Source organism: Rana temporaria, chromosome 4 (genome assembly GCF_905171775.1).
Source record: "Rana temporaria chromosome 4, aRanTem1.1, whole genome shotgun sequence".
NCBI classification, from domain to species: domain Eukaryota; kingdom Metazoa; phylum Chordata; class Amphibia; order Anura; family Ranidae; genus Rana; species Rana temporaria.
Window position 1 is genome coordinate 376,011,217 of NC_053492.1, and position 21,246 is coordinate 376,032,462.

Consider the following 21,246-nt stretch of genomic DNA (forward strand, 5'->3'; position numbering starts at 1 on the left):
TGCAACTGAGCAAATTTCAGTGATTTTAATTTGATTACATTATTGAATAATTTTTATTATAATTATATTATTATTTGTTATAATTATTTATAATTATTTATTATATTATAATTTATAATTTTGTTTTTAAAAAAATGTCATACCCGGGATGCCTATTAGAATCTTGTTTGGTCAGATTTAAGTGAGTTATTTCTAAAAATTACAGACCTACAATATAAAACGCCAAATTTCCTTGCAAATAATGGTACCGCTTTCAGCATGTTTTTTCGGAAAGAATCATACCGCCAGGGAGGTTAAGCAGCTTCTAAACCTTGTGATCTTTCTGCACATAGCTTCAAGTGCTTTATTCATCCCTTGAGAAGGAAAATGGTAGCAGGCCGTAAAAGAGACCCAGTTTGGGAATATTTTAATGAAGTTCCTCTACCTATGGGTAAAGCAGGTATGTGTGCAAAATGCAAGCAATGCAATAAAGAGATGCAAGGCCTGGTGGGTCAAATCAAACAACTTCATGAGAAGACGTGCTGTGATGAAACGATCGTGTTTGAAGTTTTTTTTTATGTGGAACCAGCTGAAATACAGGGTGGGCCATTTATATGGACCCACCCGGGTGGGCCATTTATATGGATACACCTTAATAAAATGGGAATGGTTGGTGATATTAACTTCCTGTTTGTGGCACATTAGTATATGTAAGGGGGGAAACTTTTCAAGATGGGTGGTGACCAATGGCGGCCATTTTGAAGTCGGCCATTTTGATTTTGGTGTATCCATATAAATGGCCCACCCTGTATTCAGTTTAAGTTCTCTTGTTTGTTTGCTTTTTCAAAGATATTTTTGTTTATGCACTTCAGTTACTAAACCTCGATGTGTAAAGGGATTGTAAACCCTTGTGTTTTTTTTATCTTAATGCATCCTATGCATTTAGGTGAAAAAACTTCTGACATTGACCGCACCCCCGTTTTACTCACCTGAGCCCATTTGTTCCCTCTGTGGAGACGCATTGTACCTCTCTGCCCGGGGTTATCAGCTCTTGATTGGATAGATTGATAGCAGTGCAGACATTGGCTCTCGCTGCTGTCAATCAAATTCGATGACACGGGCGCTGGGGGGCAGGGCCGGATCCGGCATTCTCTATGGACACAAATGATGAACTCGGGAGTGTGCCCGCAAGGTAACCCCCAGAGAGTGCGGTGTTGGGGGACCCCAGAAGAGGATGTTTGGGGCAACACTGCAAAAAAAACTGCACAGTGAAGGTAAGTGATGATGTGAATGGAAACGAGCAGCCAGTATTAAGGTTTGAACACTGTTAGGTGAGAAAGAGTATAAAGTCATTAATTCTCCATAACTTCTACATGGAGCCTACAGAGGGCTTGGACAACTGTGGCAGGAAAAGAGAACCACTGGGCAATGCAAGGTTGGTGAGTATCAGTGGATTGTGGAGTTGTTCTGTCAAAATATCTGCCAAAATCTATCACTGTGCCATGAAGGGCTCTCTATAATACAGAGGTAATTCATTTTTACTATACAGATGAAGGGTTATTGTTGCGTCTGCTTCACAAAACAATTTAAAAAGACATCTATTATTGGCATTTTTCATATGTGAAGTTGTATTTTTATGAAACTTTAGACAGATTGTTTTTCTTTTTTCTTTTTATTATACAATGTATGCCATTGGCATTATAGAAGTGTATATAAGTCAGCACAGTGGAAGCATTGCTATTTATATTGAAAATTATGATAATACAAGTATGAAAAAAATATAATTTTTAAATATTTCAGCATATTGTGAATTCTGTACTGGTTTAAGCTTGCATACCAAATTTTAAATTGCTAGATCATAGAATTTTGAACAAAAATAATTTGTTGTTATCATTAACAGAAGCTAGAGATAAATGTCTAAAATGAAATTGCAATACAGAGAAGTACATCTGATTTCCTCCAAATCCTTTTCTCCAAACCCTTTGCTGGAAGATCTCACAGATGACATCTTTCCTTACAAATAGCTTATATTGCAATTATTAGCTGTTTTTTATTTTTATTTTTAATATAGGGACAAACTCCCTTTCAAAAATAAAGGGATACTTAACCTGTAATCATACATTAATTATGGTATTACATGCAAAGGAAAAGGCCTACCTTTAAGCGGAACCTCACTTTCTCAATCAACACTGACTATTTGTAATCCTTATGCTGCTAGCATTAGTAAATAGACAGGAAAGTATAGCATATTTATTTGTTTTAAACTTTTTTTTTTACATTTAGTCAGCTACTTTCTGGTTGCAATGACTAGGCAACTGATGTTAAAATACCACAACTCTTTAAGAGTGGGGGAGGGGTTTTCTCAGCTAAGCACGCTTTCTTATCTGCATGCCTGATCTAAGGGTCGATGGATTTCAGGAAGTAAATGCTATAATAATCATCTGCTCTTTTTTAAGATGGCCACAGCCAGAAATGCTAAGGGTGTGTTTTTCAAAATTATTTCTCAACAAAATAAAGCACGGATACATGGATGGAGAGGTCAGTTTGCTTTGTATATTCATATATATCTATATATATATATATTCAGGGCTTTTTTTCTGGGGGAACTTGGGGGAACCTTTGGCTCAGACCCTTTGGTGCCTGCTCACCACAATCACTTGTAAACACAGAAGTCTGGTTTCTGTGTTTACAAGTGACAGCTTTGCAGTCTGTGTGTAACCCCCACTGAACTCTGCACTCTGTATGTAATGCATTCCTGGTATTTAATGCCCTGTTAATACCCTTCTACCGTTTTTGAAATCTGAACGGGGTCGTGGTTGAGTTCCTGCACCTATTTTCTGAGAAAAAAAGCTCTGATTATATTTTATTAATATCGGCCAAAATCAGACAGTACAGTAGAAACTGGCCGACATACAGCTTCTTGTCTGACAGAATCCGTTCTCACAACCAGCTTCTGTCTAATGAGCATGCTGGAAAACCAGTAGTTGATGAGCATCTGACACAATAGCACAGCAGGGAGAACCTGTACTAACATTGCATTGTTAATACAGTGACCTCCTCCATTTTTATTTTATTTTTTGTTTACCCGTCGGGTTGAATGCAAAAAAAAACTTAATGTGTGTACCAGGCATTAGCAAAGCATTGTGGTCTGACTCTGGGGACTATTGAAGTGCATAGTCATATTTAGACACACTGCTCCACTGCTATAACATGAAAGTTCAGGTAAGACTAAGTAAAAAGGGGTAGTACAGCATCTATCTCCCTTAATTTGATACACTAGGTATTAAGAAATATACATTTTTCATTCACCATTTTTCATTTCCATCTCACCATAGGTTATGTGTTATATTGTTTTAGTTTTAGATGCTTGCAAGGAAAAATATTGTATGTAGAACAGAATGACACATGTAAGGCAGTGGTCTGGGCTTACTGAAAGCCCTGCTAAGTCTTGGGCAGCCTAAATTATGGTTAATTGAGACATCTTTTTGGCTTTGGCAATATGTAGAACAGTAAAAATAAAAGGTTGAGACAGATGGGAGGCCGCAATCTGGGGGCCCTACCAGGCCAGGAGCCAAGATGAAGAGATGAGCTTGACAAGAGAAGAGCCAGGGATTCTCCTCTTGGCTGAACAGGAACTGGGTCCTGAGACTCCCTGGCCAATCGGGTCTCAGGACCAACTTCCTGATTGTGAAAAGAAAACAGGAAATGGGTGCAGCTTAAGTTAAGACTGTATTTGTTTAATAACCAAAGTGTATTAAAAACTCAACAATTACAAGTCTTTAAAAAGGCACAGTGGAGTCCAGTGGAAACGTCATATCTCCTTGGCTGTCAGCAATAGTTCGTCCTAGTTTGGCTGTGTGTGGCCGGCATCCTGTCCACCAGGGATCTCTCGGCTATCAGGCGGGGACCAGAGCGAGGTCTGGAACACAGCTAGCAAGTCACAGGAGAGGGCTGGAACGCAGCGTGTGGCAGTATGATGTTACGGACTGTCATCTCACACAAAGCTCTACAGCTTAAAGAACACTTGTATGGACCTAAGTCACATTTTATACTGCAGTCTGCGCCACTATTCTTTGTATTTACCAGCTTCCTGATTGGCTGGGAGGAGAATCAGGAAGACAATAGCAAATATTATTTCGCTTTTTTCACACAACTGGGTGGGCTCAGGGTGCACCCCGAGCCCACCCTTTTTTAAACCAATTAGAGCCTAAGGCTCTAATCACGTGCTTAAAGAAATAAGAAAACCACTGGAATCCATGTGTCTGGCTTCCTAAATGTAGATTAGGGGCTAGGCACATGAATTAGGGGGGGGGGGGGGGGGGGCGAAACCTATGATGATTGTTTTAATTTTCTTACAGCAGAAAAAAATATAAATTGTATTTATAATATTCACTGTTTGTATTTCCAAGTTAATCTGGGTATACCAGTGCACTTTGATTATGTTTTTTTCTGATGATTCTTGGTTACTCGTTTTGAACCAAACAATTAGGTTTGGTAATGTATGCATAAGAAAAAAAATATTATTTTAATACACATCTAGTAAAGCTTTTTGATTTTGTCTGTATGCTGGCATCCTACAGTCTTCTGCACAGTAACACTGAGAGAAAAAGAAGCAGCACATAAAGCTGGATATGAATCTATTGTTTTACACAGAGCTGTTACTCTAATATGCTGTAAACATGACAGGAGAAGGGATCATCAAGGTGACCTTATAAATGTGCTGCTATTCATTCACTGTCCAGTTACAGGACTGGAGGTGACCAAGCTGTAAGAGGCCACTGACCTGTCTGTATTATCTGTTAGGAATGCCTGGATCAAATGACAGATTAAGCAGAGTTACAAATACTTTTGTGGGTAATAATAGAAAAAAATTTAGTTGTTGGTCTGGAGTTAAGACTTAATTTTTTTTAATGTTTTAAAAAGAGGCAACGTATGTTGTATAACATAATTATTATGTAATGTGCTCTTGTCCAAGCAAATAGAATTACCACTTTTATGTGTGTACCTTATTCCAACCTCATAGTTACATCAGCAAACAGAAAACAAGCACAAAATGGGAAAAAAATTCCAGCCTGAAAGTAATTTGGTCCATAATAGTGATAAACCTTTACTGTGAAAATCTAATCATTAAAAAAAGCCTCTAATGCCATTTGCACCATGCTCTGTATGCTCTCACCTTAACCACTTCCATACCAGGCACCTTCCCCCACAAGCCAATTTTCAGCTTTCAGCACTTTGAATGGCAATTGCGCGGTCATGCTACACTGTACCCAAACAAAATTGGCGTCCTTTTTTCACCACAAATAGAGCTTTCTTTTGGTGGTATTTGATCACCTCTGCGGTTTTTTTTTGCACAACAACTAAAAAAAGACTGAAAATGTTGAAAAAAATTACGTTTTTATTTTTTTCTGTCAATTTTTTTTTTAATAAGTACGTTTTCTCTTTCAATTACAGGCACTGATATGGCGGCACTGATGGGCACCGATGAGATGGCACTGATGGACATCAATGAGGTAGTACTGATGGGCACCGATGAGGTGGCACTGATGGGCACTGATTGGTGGCGCTGGCATGCGGCACTGATGGGCACTCATAGGCGGCACTGATGGGTACACATAGGCGACACTGATGGGCACTCATGGGCGACACTGATGAGCACTCATGGGCGGCACAGATGGGCACTCATGGGCTGATCACGTGGTAAAGAGCCTCTGCCGGAGGCTCTTTACCGAGATCGGAGATGCAGGGTGTCAGACTTACACCCCGCATCACCGATCGCCACGCTGAGCGCCCCCACGGGCGCACGCGGCATGAAATCCTTCAGGACGTCAATAGACGTCCAGTCAGGATTTTAGAACCACTTCCCGTACGTCAATCTGCTATTGACCGGATGGGCAGTGGTTAATGTGTTACTAAACCCACAACAGTAAAATCAGTCTGTATATGCAGTAAAGCATGCTTGTTAAACTCACTGTGGAACCTAAGGGGTTAATCCTCTGTGTAAAAAGACTGTTTAATCCTGACTTCTGATAGAACAGAGCCTTGGGGCAAGCTGCACATGCTCAGTTTGTTGTGTATTGCTAGAAAGTTTTTTTTTTAGGGAGAGTGCATGTGATTAACACAGGGCCAATCAGCACTGTCCAGACAAAGGGTCGTGGGTCCTGCAGCCTCATAGGACAATCAGAGGAGAATGAAAACTCCTCCTACATGCTTTAATGATAGTCACAAGACTGCTCCCACAGCTGATGACATAAGGTATTTAGTAGTTTATATTTAATAAAAAAAAAAATTTCCTTGTTGTGTGTACTGTGGGAGACCAGATATAGTGAATGAAGGGTTTAGTAACACTTTTAAAATCCAACCCATATATCATATAGTTCAAACAAACTTTCCCCTCTGGGGGGGGGGCATAATGCCTCACAACTCTTCCTTTCACACTCCCAAGGATGTACTATTCCCCTTCAGGGCTCTTCTATTCAGAGTGCTTCATGGTACTTACTTCTCTCCTTACCGTCTATGTTAGCTTCATCGTGCATTAGAAATTGAGAAATGCTCAATTTTTCCAATTCTGCTGCATGGTGAAGCTAACATAAGCATCAACAAGGGAAGGAAGTACCAGGAGTCACTCTGAACAGAAAATAGTACATCTTTGGGAGTGTGAGCGAGTTCTGATTCTGTCCCCCGGTAGGTAAAAAGCTAATTTGCCTTATATAATGTATGGGTCAGAATTTAAGATGAGATTGGCATGGTGTGATTGGCACGAGGGGCATATGAAGGAGGTGCTACAAATTATATTCAAGACAAAGGCGGACCACTATTAAGGGACTTTATTTTGGACCTTTTTTGGACAAATTTTTGATTATATTTTCACGATAAAAATCTGTATCACTATAAGCTCACATTGTTGTCCAAATTACCTGCATACTGGAAATTGTTTTAAAATTTAGTTTTTAAAATATATATATTTTTTCTGTTTGCTGATGTCATTTTTAGGTTGGAATAAGGTACATACACAAGAGTGGTAACTGTAGGTAGCGCCGCACTACAATTAAGTTCATAAATGTATGTTGTGTATTCCTCCATTTCAAGACTCATCTGATTATTTACTTATCATGCAACTGCTAACAACATTCCTCAGAAGTTCATTTCCTTCCCTGACATGTTTATACACTATTTAGTGCATGTAGCCATACCTTGCAATCATTTAATCTCTTTCAACCCACCTAACTAATGATGTTATACATGCTGACACTGGCCATATTGTGTGGGAATCTAACTGCAAGGATGAGAACTTTAATTATAGTGCAAACCTTTGCACTAAAGTTAATTTTCAAAGAGAACCATGCTATTCTGCATCTTGAAATACATTAATTAAAATGCTTAGGAACTAGCCTTGGCTTAGGCCTCAGTGTCTATTTTAGGTTGGAATTTTCTACAGTCCAACATCACTTGTCATAGAGAAACAACAATGATCAGTATGAGAAGTGGCAGATGATAAGTGACAAGTGATGAGTGTTATTAGAAGTGACAACTCATCAAACCTCAACTCATCATTATATTTCTAAATCAAATTACTGGAGAACCATGTCATATTATCATCTCATGTCAATTATTTTCTTTAAAATATACAGCAGTTAAATATAAAATGTGGTTCAAATATAGAAAAGCAAACCAATAGGGGACAACAGTGATGAAGCTGCACAGGCCACAACTACAATATGCTGTTTGTTCACTTTATGAAAAAGGTTTGAATAAGTCAACAAATTAATATTCCCCTGACATATTTAAATCAATAATGCCATAAAACATTGTGCTAAGTATACTTTCTCGCATTGGACAGCAAACCATAGTTCAACCTTACTGCTTAGAAAGCAGGGAAGGAAGTATTTAACCTCCCTGGCGGACTCAGGGTGGAATTTTTTGGCTACAATCGGTAACCCTGAGTCAGACTCGGGCTTGCCTTGCAGCATCCATAGGCAGGGTTTACTTACCTTGTCCCTGGATCCAGCGATGCCACCGCGCTGTGTGTGCTGCCGATCTCCGTTCCCTGCGACGTTACGACGCACGGGAGCGGAGAACGGCGCCAAATTCAAAAACGTAAACAAACACATTACATACAGTATACTGTAATCTTATAGATTACAGTACTGTATGTAAAAAATACACACCCCCTTGTCCCTAGTGGTCTGCCCAGTGCCCTACATGTACTTTTATAAAATAAAAACTGTTCTTTCTGCCTGCAAACTGTAGATTGTCCATAGCAACCAAAAGTGTCCCTTTATGTCAAAAATGGTTTTAAAGCAGCTAGAAAACAGCGATAATAAATTATAATCACTTGCATAATTGTGCGATAGCGATTTGTGGGGAAATTCATCATAAAAAAATAAAAGTAATGACAGCGACAATTCTGCAACTGAGCAAATTTCAGTGATTTTGAGTTGATTACATTATTGAATAATTTTTATTATAATTATATTATTACTTGTTATAATTATTTATAATTATTTATTATATTATAATTTAAAATTTTGTTTTAAAAAAAATATTTTATACCCGGGATGCCTACTAGACTCTTGTTTGGTCAGATTTAAGTGAGTTATTCCTAAGAATTGCAGGCCTACAATATAAAATGCCAAATTTCCTTGCAAATAATGGTACCACTTTCAGCACCTTTTTTCTGAAAGAATCATACCGCCAGGGAGGTTAAAGCCCAGCTGAAGTCACAAAGATCAGAATCCCAGTATATAGACAACATACTTACAAACTCCATTCGTATACTCTTTCCAGCATTAAACTGTTATAGCAGTTGGACAGCCTAAACATTGATATACACAGAACGAAAATAGTCTGGTTCAGCAGGAACTGAACAAATTTCAAACAGTGTGTGGTGGTCCCTGTTTGACAGAAGTTGATCAGTTGATTGACTTCTATTGAAGGAATATGTTGGAGAAATTTTCTCAATCAGCGGTTACAATTACAGCCAATGTCCCGGGAAGAGGAATTCTTTCATCCCTCTCATTTTGTGTGGATGGAGGAATCTGACAGTGTAACAGTGTATAGCCAGCTCAAATTGTTAGTTCACTTTTACAAAAAAAAAAAAAAACTCCCATACAGGTACGGGACATCTATAGATAAAACAAAATGTGCAACTCTGACTAAAGTTGAATAATGACCTTGCTATAGGTGTAGGCCATTTACACACCTTCTGAAGCCTGACTGGAACACTTCCAGGATGTTGCTAAGAAACGCCTACCTGTTACTATTTACCTTCACCATCACAGGAGCAAGCTCTTTCTCTGATGCAGTAACTCTTCAGAGTTTGAGAGCTAACTCCTGTGATGGTAGAGGTGAGCATCAATGACTAGTCCTCACTTAGCAGCATCCTAGCAAAGTCCTGTTGGTTTTTCAATCAGGCTTTGGGAGGTATGTAAATGACCTACACGTTCGGCTACTTTCGGAAAATCGTGACGCGATGTATGCGACCGTCGGAAGCCTGTCGAAAGCCTGTCAATCAAATAGGAACACCCAGTCCCGCAGCCCATACCCGGAAGCGGCAGAGAAGATCGCTCTCTAAAACGGTAAGTACTGCTTCGATTTAAAAAAACTACCCGATTCCCCTTGACAAAATGAGCATCAATCTAATCTTAAAAATTAACTTTTCGGGTGAACCTCCACTTTAAACACTGGACTGCATGAGAAATATTTTAGCACCGGATTTTTTTTACTTTTTCAGCACGGTCACTTAGAACTGTGCCTTTTTGACACCTGTTTTTGCACTGGACTTTTATTTATTTACTTATTTAGCATTTTTCACTTAAAGTCCCCTTTGACCAGTATCTGGCACTTTATGTGTGTGGCATTTCCCTCACTGGATCTTTTTTATTTTTTATGGTGACCACTTATAAGGATTATTTTTCACTTGAAATAATATTCTTCTGCCTATATTATTTTGCTTATTCATATTTTACATGTGAGCACTTTATATCTTTATGCAGATTTAGCTCCTTTCCATACATTGTGATTATTACTGTTTATGCATGTGGGGACATATTGTTTAGTTACACTTAGACAGCATTATTATCCTTGTATCTTTTATTTTTCACATGTTTTCAAACACTGAGTAGCGCTTGAGTTCTTAAGCCTCATACACACGACCGGTTTTCCTGCCAGGAAAACTGCGGGGAGAGCTTTTGGCCGGGAAAACTGGCCATGTGTATGCTTTCTCTCAGGCCTCGTACACATGGCCGAGGAACTCGACGTGCCAAACACATCGAGTTCCTCGGCCAGTTCAGCACTGAAGCCGCCGAGGAGCTCGGCGGGGCGAGAGCTCCCATAGAACAACGAGGAAATAGAGAACATGTTCTCTATTTCCTCGCCGAGCTCCTCGTCGGCTTCCTCGGCCGAAAGTGTACACACGGCCGGGTTTCTCGGCAGAATTCAGCCAGAAACTCGGTCGGAAGCTGAATTCTGCCGAGGAAACTGGTCGTGTGTACGGGGCCTCAGTTTTCCCGACAGGAAAACTGCTAGGAATCCTGGCAGGAAAATAGAGAACCTGCTCTCTATTTTCCCGTCGGATTTCTGACGGTTTTAAACCCGGCAGTTGTCCTATGGGGAAACACTGCAAGGGAGCATACACACGGCCGGGATTCCCAGCTAATGCTCTCCCCACAGTTTTCCAGACGGGAAAACCTCTCGTGTGTACACTGGGAATCCTGGTCGTGTGTACAGGGTAAAGCCACTTTCGACAGCTTTTTATTGTTGTCCCTGTTGCATATTTTCTCTCATTTCATGTTTGGTAGCATCTTTGTCACTGGCACAGTAAGAGATGGAAATCCCTTTAACAGGGCCCAAAATAGCAGTACTAATTTGCCAGTTCTTCACAATTTTTTCCAAGACTATAAATAGATGGATTACATTTAAAACATATGTGCTTAACCACATAATAGCAAAACAATAAAAATAAATAAAACTTATGATCTGTATCTCCTCAAACAAGACATGCTCCTCCCAACTGTAATCAATCTTATTTTGATAAGATTTGCAGCCAATTGGCGGGTAAAACTAACCTCTAACTCTTGAAATTCCTCCTCCTCTTCCACATCATAGGAAAGGGTGTGGATTTTGATGTCTTCAGAGGAAAGGTCAATGAACTTGGTATCTGGGTAGTCAAGACTGTCTTTGGTTGGTGATCTGTCTTCAATAAATGTGGTTTCACAGCACTCCGCGCTGACATTCTCTCCCCAAGAACGTAAGACATTTTCAGAATACAGAATGATGTTGGGGCGATAGTGGGACTCCACAGTCTGTTGCAACATGTTAGGATCCAACAGTTGTTGAACTGGGTCATTTTTTATGTTGTCTATTGCAGTCTGTGTTGAAATAGTTCCAACAATGTGACTCTGATATTGGGGGGTTGGATAAACCGACACCATTCCATCCTTATTCTCTCCCATTAAATTTCTTGTGTTGATTAAGCCATTCCTTTTCCCAGCCTCTGTGATTTTATTATGCATAAGCACACTGTTTTGTTCAATTAAACCATCCATATTTTGCGTATGTGTTTTGCTTGTTTCTGTGGCTCCAGTTATAGAGGGAAATGCAGGTCACATTTGCCTAATGGCTTTGGTTTTCCTGAAAGCAGTAAAAATAAATGTTGTAATAAAAACAGGAATGCAAGCCAAAATGAATATTCAGACAAGTCAATATTAATTTAGTTATTAAGCTTGATACCACATGTTGCATTTTAACCTTACCCCATAATTCAGTTGTGTTTAGTTCTAACAACTACGACCCATGTACTATGACTCACTGATATTTAATGCCTTAATTGAATTAAATAACTTAATCTTAAAATTCTCTGCTACTCATATGAACATATGACATTAAAAATAGGGGGAATGCTGTGTAACTGTGCTGGCAAACACTAGAGATAAAATACGTTATTAATTCCTTTGATGAATTGCCTTGTTGTGCTTTACAGCACACAAAACTCAAATGAATACAGTGCCAGATTTCATTATGCAAATTCTGCAACTGTCTTCATGATTGTCGGTCCAAATTTAAGTCTATTTGCGAACCACTTGTGCGCCTAAAAACCAACGTGAAAGTGCCAAATTGGTAAACCATTACTTAAGACAAGGTCATACTGAAGTAGAATAATTTAGTGAATTGTGCATCCAAACAGACCACAAGGAAAGATTAGTAATTTTATAATGTTTCACTTGAATTTTTTTATTCTTTTTTATCATAGCTGAACATAAAAAATATAAACCCACTTACAATCATCTGTCAAGTCATATTATCATGAAGGTAAACGTTTCATCATAACTCCATATGTGTTTAATATATAAATTATAAACTCTTTAGCTAAATACATTATACCCTTTGGGATTAGGTTAAAAGGTTGTTTTATACTTTTTTTTTTTTTTAAAGATATTATTTATTTAATTGCTGTGTTATTTTTATTTTGTTTTACTTTTTAGATATCTCTTTGAACTTTGTGGCTATGAATAATGAACCCTATTAAAATCAGGAAAACTGGTGAACATGAAATATACAGTATAGACACTAACCAAATATTGGGCCAAATCCTCAAAAGGGATACGCAGGCGGAACTGCTGTTCAGCCTGCGTATACCTGTGCCTATCTTTGTTACTGATCCTCAGAAGCAGTTTTCCAAAGATAGGCAGAAGATCTGACATCTGTAAGACACTTACACTGTCAGATCTTAGGATGCAGTACCGCATCCGCCGCTGGGGGCATTTCGCATTGAAATGCCGCTTTGCGTATGCAAATGAGGACTTACGGAGATCCACAAAGCTTTTCAGCTTTGTTTTTTCTGCGTAAGTTTACGTTTGCATACGTAAAATTAGGGCTGCTTTTACAAGGTGTAAACTGTTTACACCTTGTAAAAACAGACCTTTTTTTCGATCACCGCGATTTTTTTTAAATTTAGAATTTTATTTTTCGGCGCGTAACTTTTTTTTTACCCGACGCAACTTTATTGTCCCGTCGCAATCCACAAAGACCGGCGTAACGTAATTTCGCACGCTGCCCGTCGGGAAAATGACGTCACGAGCATGCGCAGTACGGCCGGCGCGGGAGCGCGTCTCATTTAAATTGTCATCGCCCCCTGCAGAAGAGGACCGCCTTGCGCCAGAGACATTTAAGTTACACGGCCGAAAATTTCTAGGTAAGTGCTTTGTGGATCGGGCACTTAGGAAGAAATTTTCTGCCAGTGTAACTTAAATGGTAAAAGTTAAGTTACGCCGCCTGGCTGAGGATTTGGCCCATTATTTTTAAAGTGTTACTAAGCCCAACAGTAAAACCTGTCTGAATATGCAACATAGCATGCTTGTTATACTCCCTGTGGAACTTAATGGGTTAATCTTTGAACTTTGTGGCTATGAATAATGAACCCTATTAAAATCAGGAAAACTAGTGAACATGAAATATACAGTATAGACATGAACCAAATATTCTTTTTAAAGTGTTACTAAACCCAAACAGTAAAATCTGTCTGTATATGCAGCATAGCATGCTTGTTATACTCACTGTAGAACTTAATGGGTTAATCTTCTGCATTGTGTAAAAAGGCTGTTTTATCCTGTATGCATAGATCCTTTCCTTCTTGCCAGCTAACACACAGGCCGTAGCTGACCTGCACATGCTCAGCTGTGTCCTTTATGCTGGAGAGAACATTTAATTGTTCTCAGAGCTAGCCAGGTCACATGATATTGGCATCACACGTGTGGGTGTGTATACAGGCTGCAGTGGAAATCTCCTCCTACTTGAACTCTCAGCACTGGAGAAAATGTGCAGTTTATCACTGACCATGGTATACAGCCAAAAAGGTATATAGTGGCAATATTTTAAAGCGGGAGTTCACCCGAAAAAAATTTGTTAACATTAGATTGAGGCTAATTAGGCGAAGCAGAATCGATTTAAATCAATGTAGTACTTACCGTTTTAGAGATAGATGTTCTACGTGGCTTCTGGGTATGATCTTCGGGATTGACAGCCTTCCGACGGTTACATACAGAGCGTCACGAGTTGCAGAACGTCGGTGCGGCTCTATACGGCGCCTGCGCACCGACGTTCGGCTACTTTCGGGAACTCGTGACGCGCTGTATGCGACCGTTGGAAGGCTGTCAATCAAATAGGAACGCCCAGTCCCGCAGCCCATACCCGGAAGCGGCAGAGAACATCTATCTCTAAAACGGTAAGTACTGCATTGATTTAAAAAAAAACACCCGATTCTGCTTCGCCTAATTTTGCTCAATCTAATGTTAAAAACTGATTTTTCGGGTGAACCTCCACTTTAATGTAATGTTTAATGTAAGCTGTGGGCGCTATGGGTTTAGTAACACTTGAAATTCACTAGATTTATTTAAAACATGATAGCAAAATCTTGGTAAATTATTTTTCTCTAGTATACACAAATATGACCAGATCTCTATTAAACATTTTGTATTTTTATTTTTACCTGGACTTCAACGTTAAGTATCAACCAGGGGTGTTAATGTTTGCCATTCTCAGGTATGATACCCAATCTACCCCCCAAATAACACCTGAATGAATCTGGAGTAGCCGGCACAAATAAATTTAACCTAATGGCAGACAACACAGAAAATCCCTAAAAAAAAATGATAAATAGCTGTGAACAATTGAACAAAAGTATGATGACCACAAATAAATATGTAGGAATATAGAAACACCCTTTAAATATACCTATATATAATTAATTTTCATGGGTTTTACGCAAATTCATTGTAAGTTGCAACTTCATTGCCGTTTTGTTTTGTTGCTGTTTTGCTTTCCCTCCCTTATTTTGTTTAAAAAGGTTAACACAATGATGTAGAAAACTACTGTCCTAATATATTCAACATATAGCAATATACAGTAAATAAAGTATATCATGTACTATCTGTGCCACAAACTAAGTTAAAGGGATTGTAAAGTCAGAATGTTTTTTTATCTTAATGCATTCTATGCATTAAGATAAAAAGCCTTCTGTGTGCAGAAGCCCACCCAACACTTTCCTGAGGTCCCTCTCTGTCCAGCGATGTCCACGAGTGTCTCAGCCATCCAAGTTTCTCCCTTCTGATTGGCTGAGACACAGCAGTGGCGCCATTGGCTCCTGCTGCTGTCAATCAAAGTCAACTAGCCAATCAGGAGAGAGAGGGGGCAGGCGGGGCCAGGTCAGGGCTCCATATATGAATGGACACAGGGAGCTGTGACTCAGCTCAGGTCCCCCCATAACAAGCTGCTTGCTGTGGGGGCACTCAACAGGAGGAAGGGGCCAGGAATACAGACGAGGGACCCGAAAAAGAGGAGGATCTGGGCTTCCCTGTGCAAATCCACTGCACAGAGCAGGTAAGTATAACATGTTTGTGTATTTTTATAGGAAACATCACTTTAACTATCACAAGACAAAGAGGTTTAACCTGAACCTCAACCTCTCAAGTTTTTACCATTTTACTTTTCTTTCTCTTATTGAAAGAATCAGTTTTTACTAGTCAAAAATCACCACAGCAATTATCTTGCCAGCCCTTATCCAAATGCACATTGTTTGCTGTAACCCATTTTCAGGGTTATTGCATCCCATCTTTCTTTATTGTGTTAAGCTTACAGCAAACAGCTCTCTTTCTCTAAATTTATGCAACCTTGTAAAATTGCTTGTCATCAGGTGTTTATCGGCTTATTTACTATAACGAAGGTTGTTGCATTTTAAGTACTACATAAAGACACTTTCATAAACCAACCACTAGATGCCTACGGTGTATACTACCATTGTGTCAGGCTACCTGTTTTAAGAAGTGTGCACTTTTTTTTATTAAGTTTACCCACAACAAGCATAAATGTGAAGAAGTCAAATTACCAGTAGTTATAGTGGGACTTCAACCTAATCTACCTGCTGCCACTATGTCTTGATGTTCTATTCTCCAATCAAAATACCCATCTGGCCATGGGTCAGGACCCATAATCATTTTATAATCCCATAATCTAGGTAGATAGCAGAGTCTGTTTACACCCAGCCACCTTTAGAGCAGAGTGGGCTCTGTCCTTGTCCCATTGGCAAAAACTGAGCAGACACGGACCTGTCATCTTCCTTCTCTTCTTTAATCAACAGGGGATCAGCGAACAGATCCACTGCTGATCAAAACAGAGTTCATCCCATGTGGGCCTTAAAGATTACGAACAATAAATGCATGACAATAGAAATAAACTACATACCAAAGAATACACAGTAGCTTAATAAAGGACACATAACACTATATTACTAGTAACCCTTCACTCATCTGCGCATATTTACTAATAATTAGAAAGTATTCAGAAGTCAGAATTGTAATCTATACATTTGACAGGAGAATAAATTAAACTTAACATGCTGTACAGAAGCAACATATATTTCACTAATAGAACTAAGATGTTTTAACTAAAGTACCAAGAAAATTGAAATCAATTTAATGTATGAAGTGTCTGTATTAAATCAGCAAGCTGAGCTTCAGACTAAGGAGTTAATTGCACATACACCCATTATATACTGTAGATTATCTTCAGTGAATTAATAAGGTGGCAACATTTCTTCACTGTCAGTCTGAAGACTACATAACAACATTACCAACACGTATAACATATTTTATTTATGATATCTAAATAATTCACTATAGAAATTAATACATGGCTACAAAGTCATATTAAGACTGTGTAGTGCCCCAGGCTACAGTGAATGAATACAACTTTAAACATAATTGTCCAAAACCAAAGTCATGATATGACCTTATGGTTTAGGTTGGATAAATGGTTTTCTAGCAAAGATCAAGCAGCAACATGGAAAAATTTAACTCAGGCTACTCAACAATCCATATAACAATGCTTCCAACAAAACTAATGGTATCAAACCAGACAAACAGTATCAAGCAGACAAGTCAGAAACAAGTTTATATTCCAGCATAGATCCTGCGTACGCATCAAGAGTGATGTCATCCCACGATGGCCAATAAAGGTGGCCACAGCCCATTAGCCCATTATCCAGGAGAAGATGGGTAGAAGATTTCGGCACTGGCAAGGGAATTCCGATGGTTGAAGGAGAGGTAAGTATTGGGAACTTTAGTTCCACTTTAAGTGGCGGCCACGTGACGCTGCGGCCACAAGTCTTTGCCTCTTCAGTCAACTTCCTGTAAGGGGCCTTCTTTGGGTTTCCACGTCAGTGCCTGCATGATGTGGTCACGTCCTATTGATTGTCAAATTTCTGTTTTGAATTACTATCTAATTTCTTTTTTTTTCTAGTGAGCCCTCAAAAAACAATGACTCCCACAAACACATGGAGATTTTATGGTAATGACCTAATATTACCTTTTTAAAAAGCTCTTCTGCTTTGGGAAAAAGCTGTGTTTTTCGTATGTATATATATCATGAAATACTACAATAAATGTATATTTTTAACTCACATTTGCATAGTAGTTGAGAATTAATGATATTACATGCTATTTCCAAAATGAAAGATTAACAGTGAGCTCACAGCGGGATATATGAAGAGTAAAGGAAAATCATCTGCAGATTAGCCCCCTTTTTTCTCACAGAGGTTATCCTTATACAAAGGATTATTCCTGATATCTTTAATTCTCTTTCAGCAAAGCTGTTCTGACAGAAACATTATAAGCTTTTGTTATTTTCAAATACCTCATGCCAAGCTATGTACTGAGTAGCAGATGACAAAATCTATTAAGAGTGAAGTACATTTTATGCGCTCTGAAAATAACATATCTTCACAGAAGTTGGCTCATTTGTGCTCAGGATCCATTTACACTTCAAGTGTTCTTAATTGTTAGTGTGTATTTATGTGTTTTTTTATGTTAACATTATTATTATTATTACACTGGATTTTTATAGCACCGACAGTTTGTGCAGCACTTTTCAACATTGGGGCATACAGTACAAATACAATACAATTCAATACAGGAGGATTCAGAGGGTCCTACTCGTTAGAGCTTACAAATCTAGGAGGGAGGGTCAAGTGATACAAAAGTGTAATAGCTGTGGGGGATGACCTGATTAAGAAAATAGAAGTGCAGTTGTTAGGTGGAGGGAGGATAGGCTTCTCTGAAGAGAAAAGTTTTCAGGGATCGCCTTAAAGTGGATAGAGTTGGAGACAGTCTGACAGATTGGTTTAGGGAATTCAAGAGGATGGGAGAGGCTTGGGAGAAGTCCTGGAGGCGAATATGGGAAGAGGTGATAAGGGAGCTAGAGAGCAGGAGGTCTTGGGAGGAACGAAGAGGACAATTAGGTTGGTATTTTGAGACTAGGCAAGTGATGTAGCTGGGGACAGAGTTGTGGATGACTTTGTAACTTATTGTTAGTATTTTAAATTTAATTAGTTGGAGGAGTGGCAGCCTGTCAGAACCTGTACTCACCGAGACCGAGATGCTGAGGGCGGCTCACCTTTGCGACCCTGTGCAGACCACTCCCTGGAGTTGGGACAGAGGAGGGACGGCACAAGGAGGCACCGGCGCCGGGAGCTGGCAGGAAGACTTGGTGCAGCTGACAGAAGCAGGGCAGGTGCAGAAGACTGGAGACAAGCGTTGGTCAGGCAGGAACTGGTAGGTGAGTCTGGTAGGGTCCACAGGAGATGAGGGCAAATCCGAGTCACAAGCTGAGGGTCAAGGGCAGGAGAGTTCAGAGGGAGTCCATGAGAGCAAGCCGAGGTCAAGGGGCAGGAGACAACAGCAATCCAGGTAACGTTAGCCAAAGGGTCAGAGGTTCCGGGTGAGAGGAGAGTCGTCAGGAATTCCGGGTCAAAACAGGCAGGTACGGCAACAGGTAAACACATAGGAGCTGAAGACAAACCAGCAACCTGTTCAGGGAAGGCTGCTGGTTTAAATAGGAATGTCCGACCTCTGATTGGCCCCATGGTTGCCGCATACGTGCACGTGCGCGCTTCCACGCACACGGCGCGCTGCTGTACCGCGCATGCGTGCGCGCAAACCACGCACAGGCATGCGCCGAAATGTCATTCTACTGGGCATGTGCGAGAATCTGTCAGAGATGGAGCTAGTACCCTGACAGTGCCCCCCCCCCCAAGGGGCGGACTCCGGACGCCCAAACTGGTCATTAACTCCGGGTGTTCCAGGTGAAAGGCCCGAATCAGGCGAGGGGCATGGAGATTCCGGGAAGGCTCCCAAGAGTTATCTTCAGGGGGATATCCCTTCCACTTTATAAGGTATTGCAACTGCCTTCCTCTTTTCCTGCAGCTCAAGATAGCCTCCACCTCAAATTCTTTTTCACCCTCAATCTCCACTGGTGGAGGTGGCAGTTCTTCTCTACCGTTGAAGGGGTCAGACACAACGGGCTTAAGCAGAGAGGCGTGAAACACAGGGTGGATCTTGTAGGACCTGGGTAAAGCCAACTCAAAAGCTACTGGGTTGATTTCTCGCCTGATCTCAAATGGCCCGATGAACCTTGGACCCAGCTTCCGAGAGGGAATAGGTAACTTGAGGTTGATGGTGGATAGCCAGACCTTCTCACCCACTTTGAAGACAGGGCAATCCTTCCTCCCCTTGTCATGGAACCTCTTATAGTCCTGCTGAGCTTGCTGCATGCTTTCCTGTAACTTCTGAAAGTTTTGCTGGATGAAGGTTACACGTTCCTGGACCGCTGGCACAGATGTTTCCGGGATGGAGTCCGGCAAAAAGGAAGGGTGGAAACCGAAGTTAGCCCAGAACGGGGTTTGGTTTGTGGAAGAATGTATGGAATTATTGTAAGCGAACTCGGCTGTAGATAACAAGGAGGACCAATCGTCTTGGGAGACTGAGCAAAAGCATCGTAGATACTGTTCTAGCGTTTGATTAGTGCGCTCTGTCTGGCCATTACTTTGAGGGTGATAGGCCGAGGACAGACAGATCTTCACTTCCAAAGCTCTGCAAAGTTCCTTCCAAAATTTGGATGTGAATTGAGTACCTCTGTCAGATACTATGCTTTTGGGCACTCCATGGAGCTTGATAATCTCTTTAAAAAAGATTTTGGCTGTGTCTGCCGCGGAGGGCGTACCCACCATGGGCAAAAAATGCGCCATCTTGGACAGACGGTCCACCACGACTAGGATCGTGGTAAACCCGGCTGAAGGAGGCAAATCGACAATAAAGTCCATGGAGATGTCAATCCAGGGCCGTTCTGGGATAGGAAGGGGTTTCAGCAGCCCCCAGGTCTTCGTGTTTGGCCCCTTACTCCGCTGGCAGCGAATGCAGGAAGAGACATAATCCTTGCAGTCGGACCTCCATTTAGGCCACCAGAAGGAGCGAGAGATCAGTTCGGAAGTTTTACGGGTACCAAAATGGCCAGCCAATTTACGATCATGGAAGGTGCTGAGGATTAACTGTCTTGCCTCTGTTGGAACAAAAATCTTCCCACGAGACCACAGCAGGTCGTCCTTTTTCTCCAAGGAGGAAACCTCATGATCAGGGCACCGTTGGCATGCGGTCTTTAGAGCAGTCAACAAATCTGTTTGAGGGAGAAGCAAAAAATTTTGAGGTGACAGGATCGTGCTGGGCTCGGAAGTATCGGGCGTCTCTGGAAACATCCTGGAGAGGGCATCAGCTTTTCCATTTTTTGCGCCAGGACGATAGGTAATATGGAAATTGAAGCGAGCAAAAAAAAGAGCTTAACGGGCTTGTCTGGGCCTAAGGCGTTTTGCAGACCGTAAGTATTCCAGGTTCCTGTGGTCAGTGAAAATGATAATGGGATGCGCTGCCCCCTCCAGCAGGTACCTCCACTCCTCCAGTGCAAATTTTATGGCCAGTAGTTCTCTATCGCCTACGTCGTAATTGCGCTCAGGAGGACTTAGTTTCCGAGAGGCGTAGGCTACTGGGTGAAGAAGCGACTTCGGTCCCTGTCTCTGGGAAAGAATAGTGCCTGTAGCAGATTCCGAGGCGTCCACTTCTAGAACAAAAGGTAACGTAGAATCCGGATGACAAAGTACAGGTGCCGAGGTAAAGGCCGTTTTGAGTTTGATAAAGGCCTCCTGAGCCTCTTGTGGCCACTGGAAGCGGTGCCCCTGGCGGGTCAACTTGGTGATGGGAGAAACAATTGATGAAAAACCGATGATGAATCGTCTATAAAAATTGGCGAAGCCAATGAAGCGCTGAACGCCCTTTTTGTCTGTTGGAGGTGCCCACTCCTGAATAGCACTGATTTTCTGGGGATCCATGGCTACCCCATGCACAGAAATGATAAATCCTAAAAATTGCACTGATGTCTTTTCGAACTCGC

At 40.7% G+C, this 21,246-nt stretch overlaps 1 protein-coding gene across 2 annotated transcripts in view; it reads right to left on the reverse strand.

Moving 5' to 3' along the window:
* The window catches only part of SYNDIG1 (synapse differentiation inducing 1), a 443,483-nt gene that overhangs the window by 208,028 nt on the left and 214,209 nt on the right, over nt 1-21,246 (reverse strand). For both annotated transcript variants that reach the window (XM_040350996.1, XM_040350997.1), the window contains exon 2: nt 11,046-11,610. In XM_040350996.1, the coding sequence (XP_040206930.1) occupies nt 11,046-11,525 (480 nt within the window). In that variant the 5' untranslated portion in view covers nt 11,526-11,610. The remainder of the gene's footprint in view (nt 1-11,045; nt 11,611-21,246) is intronic.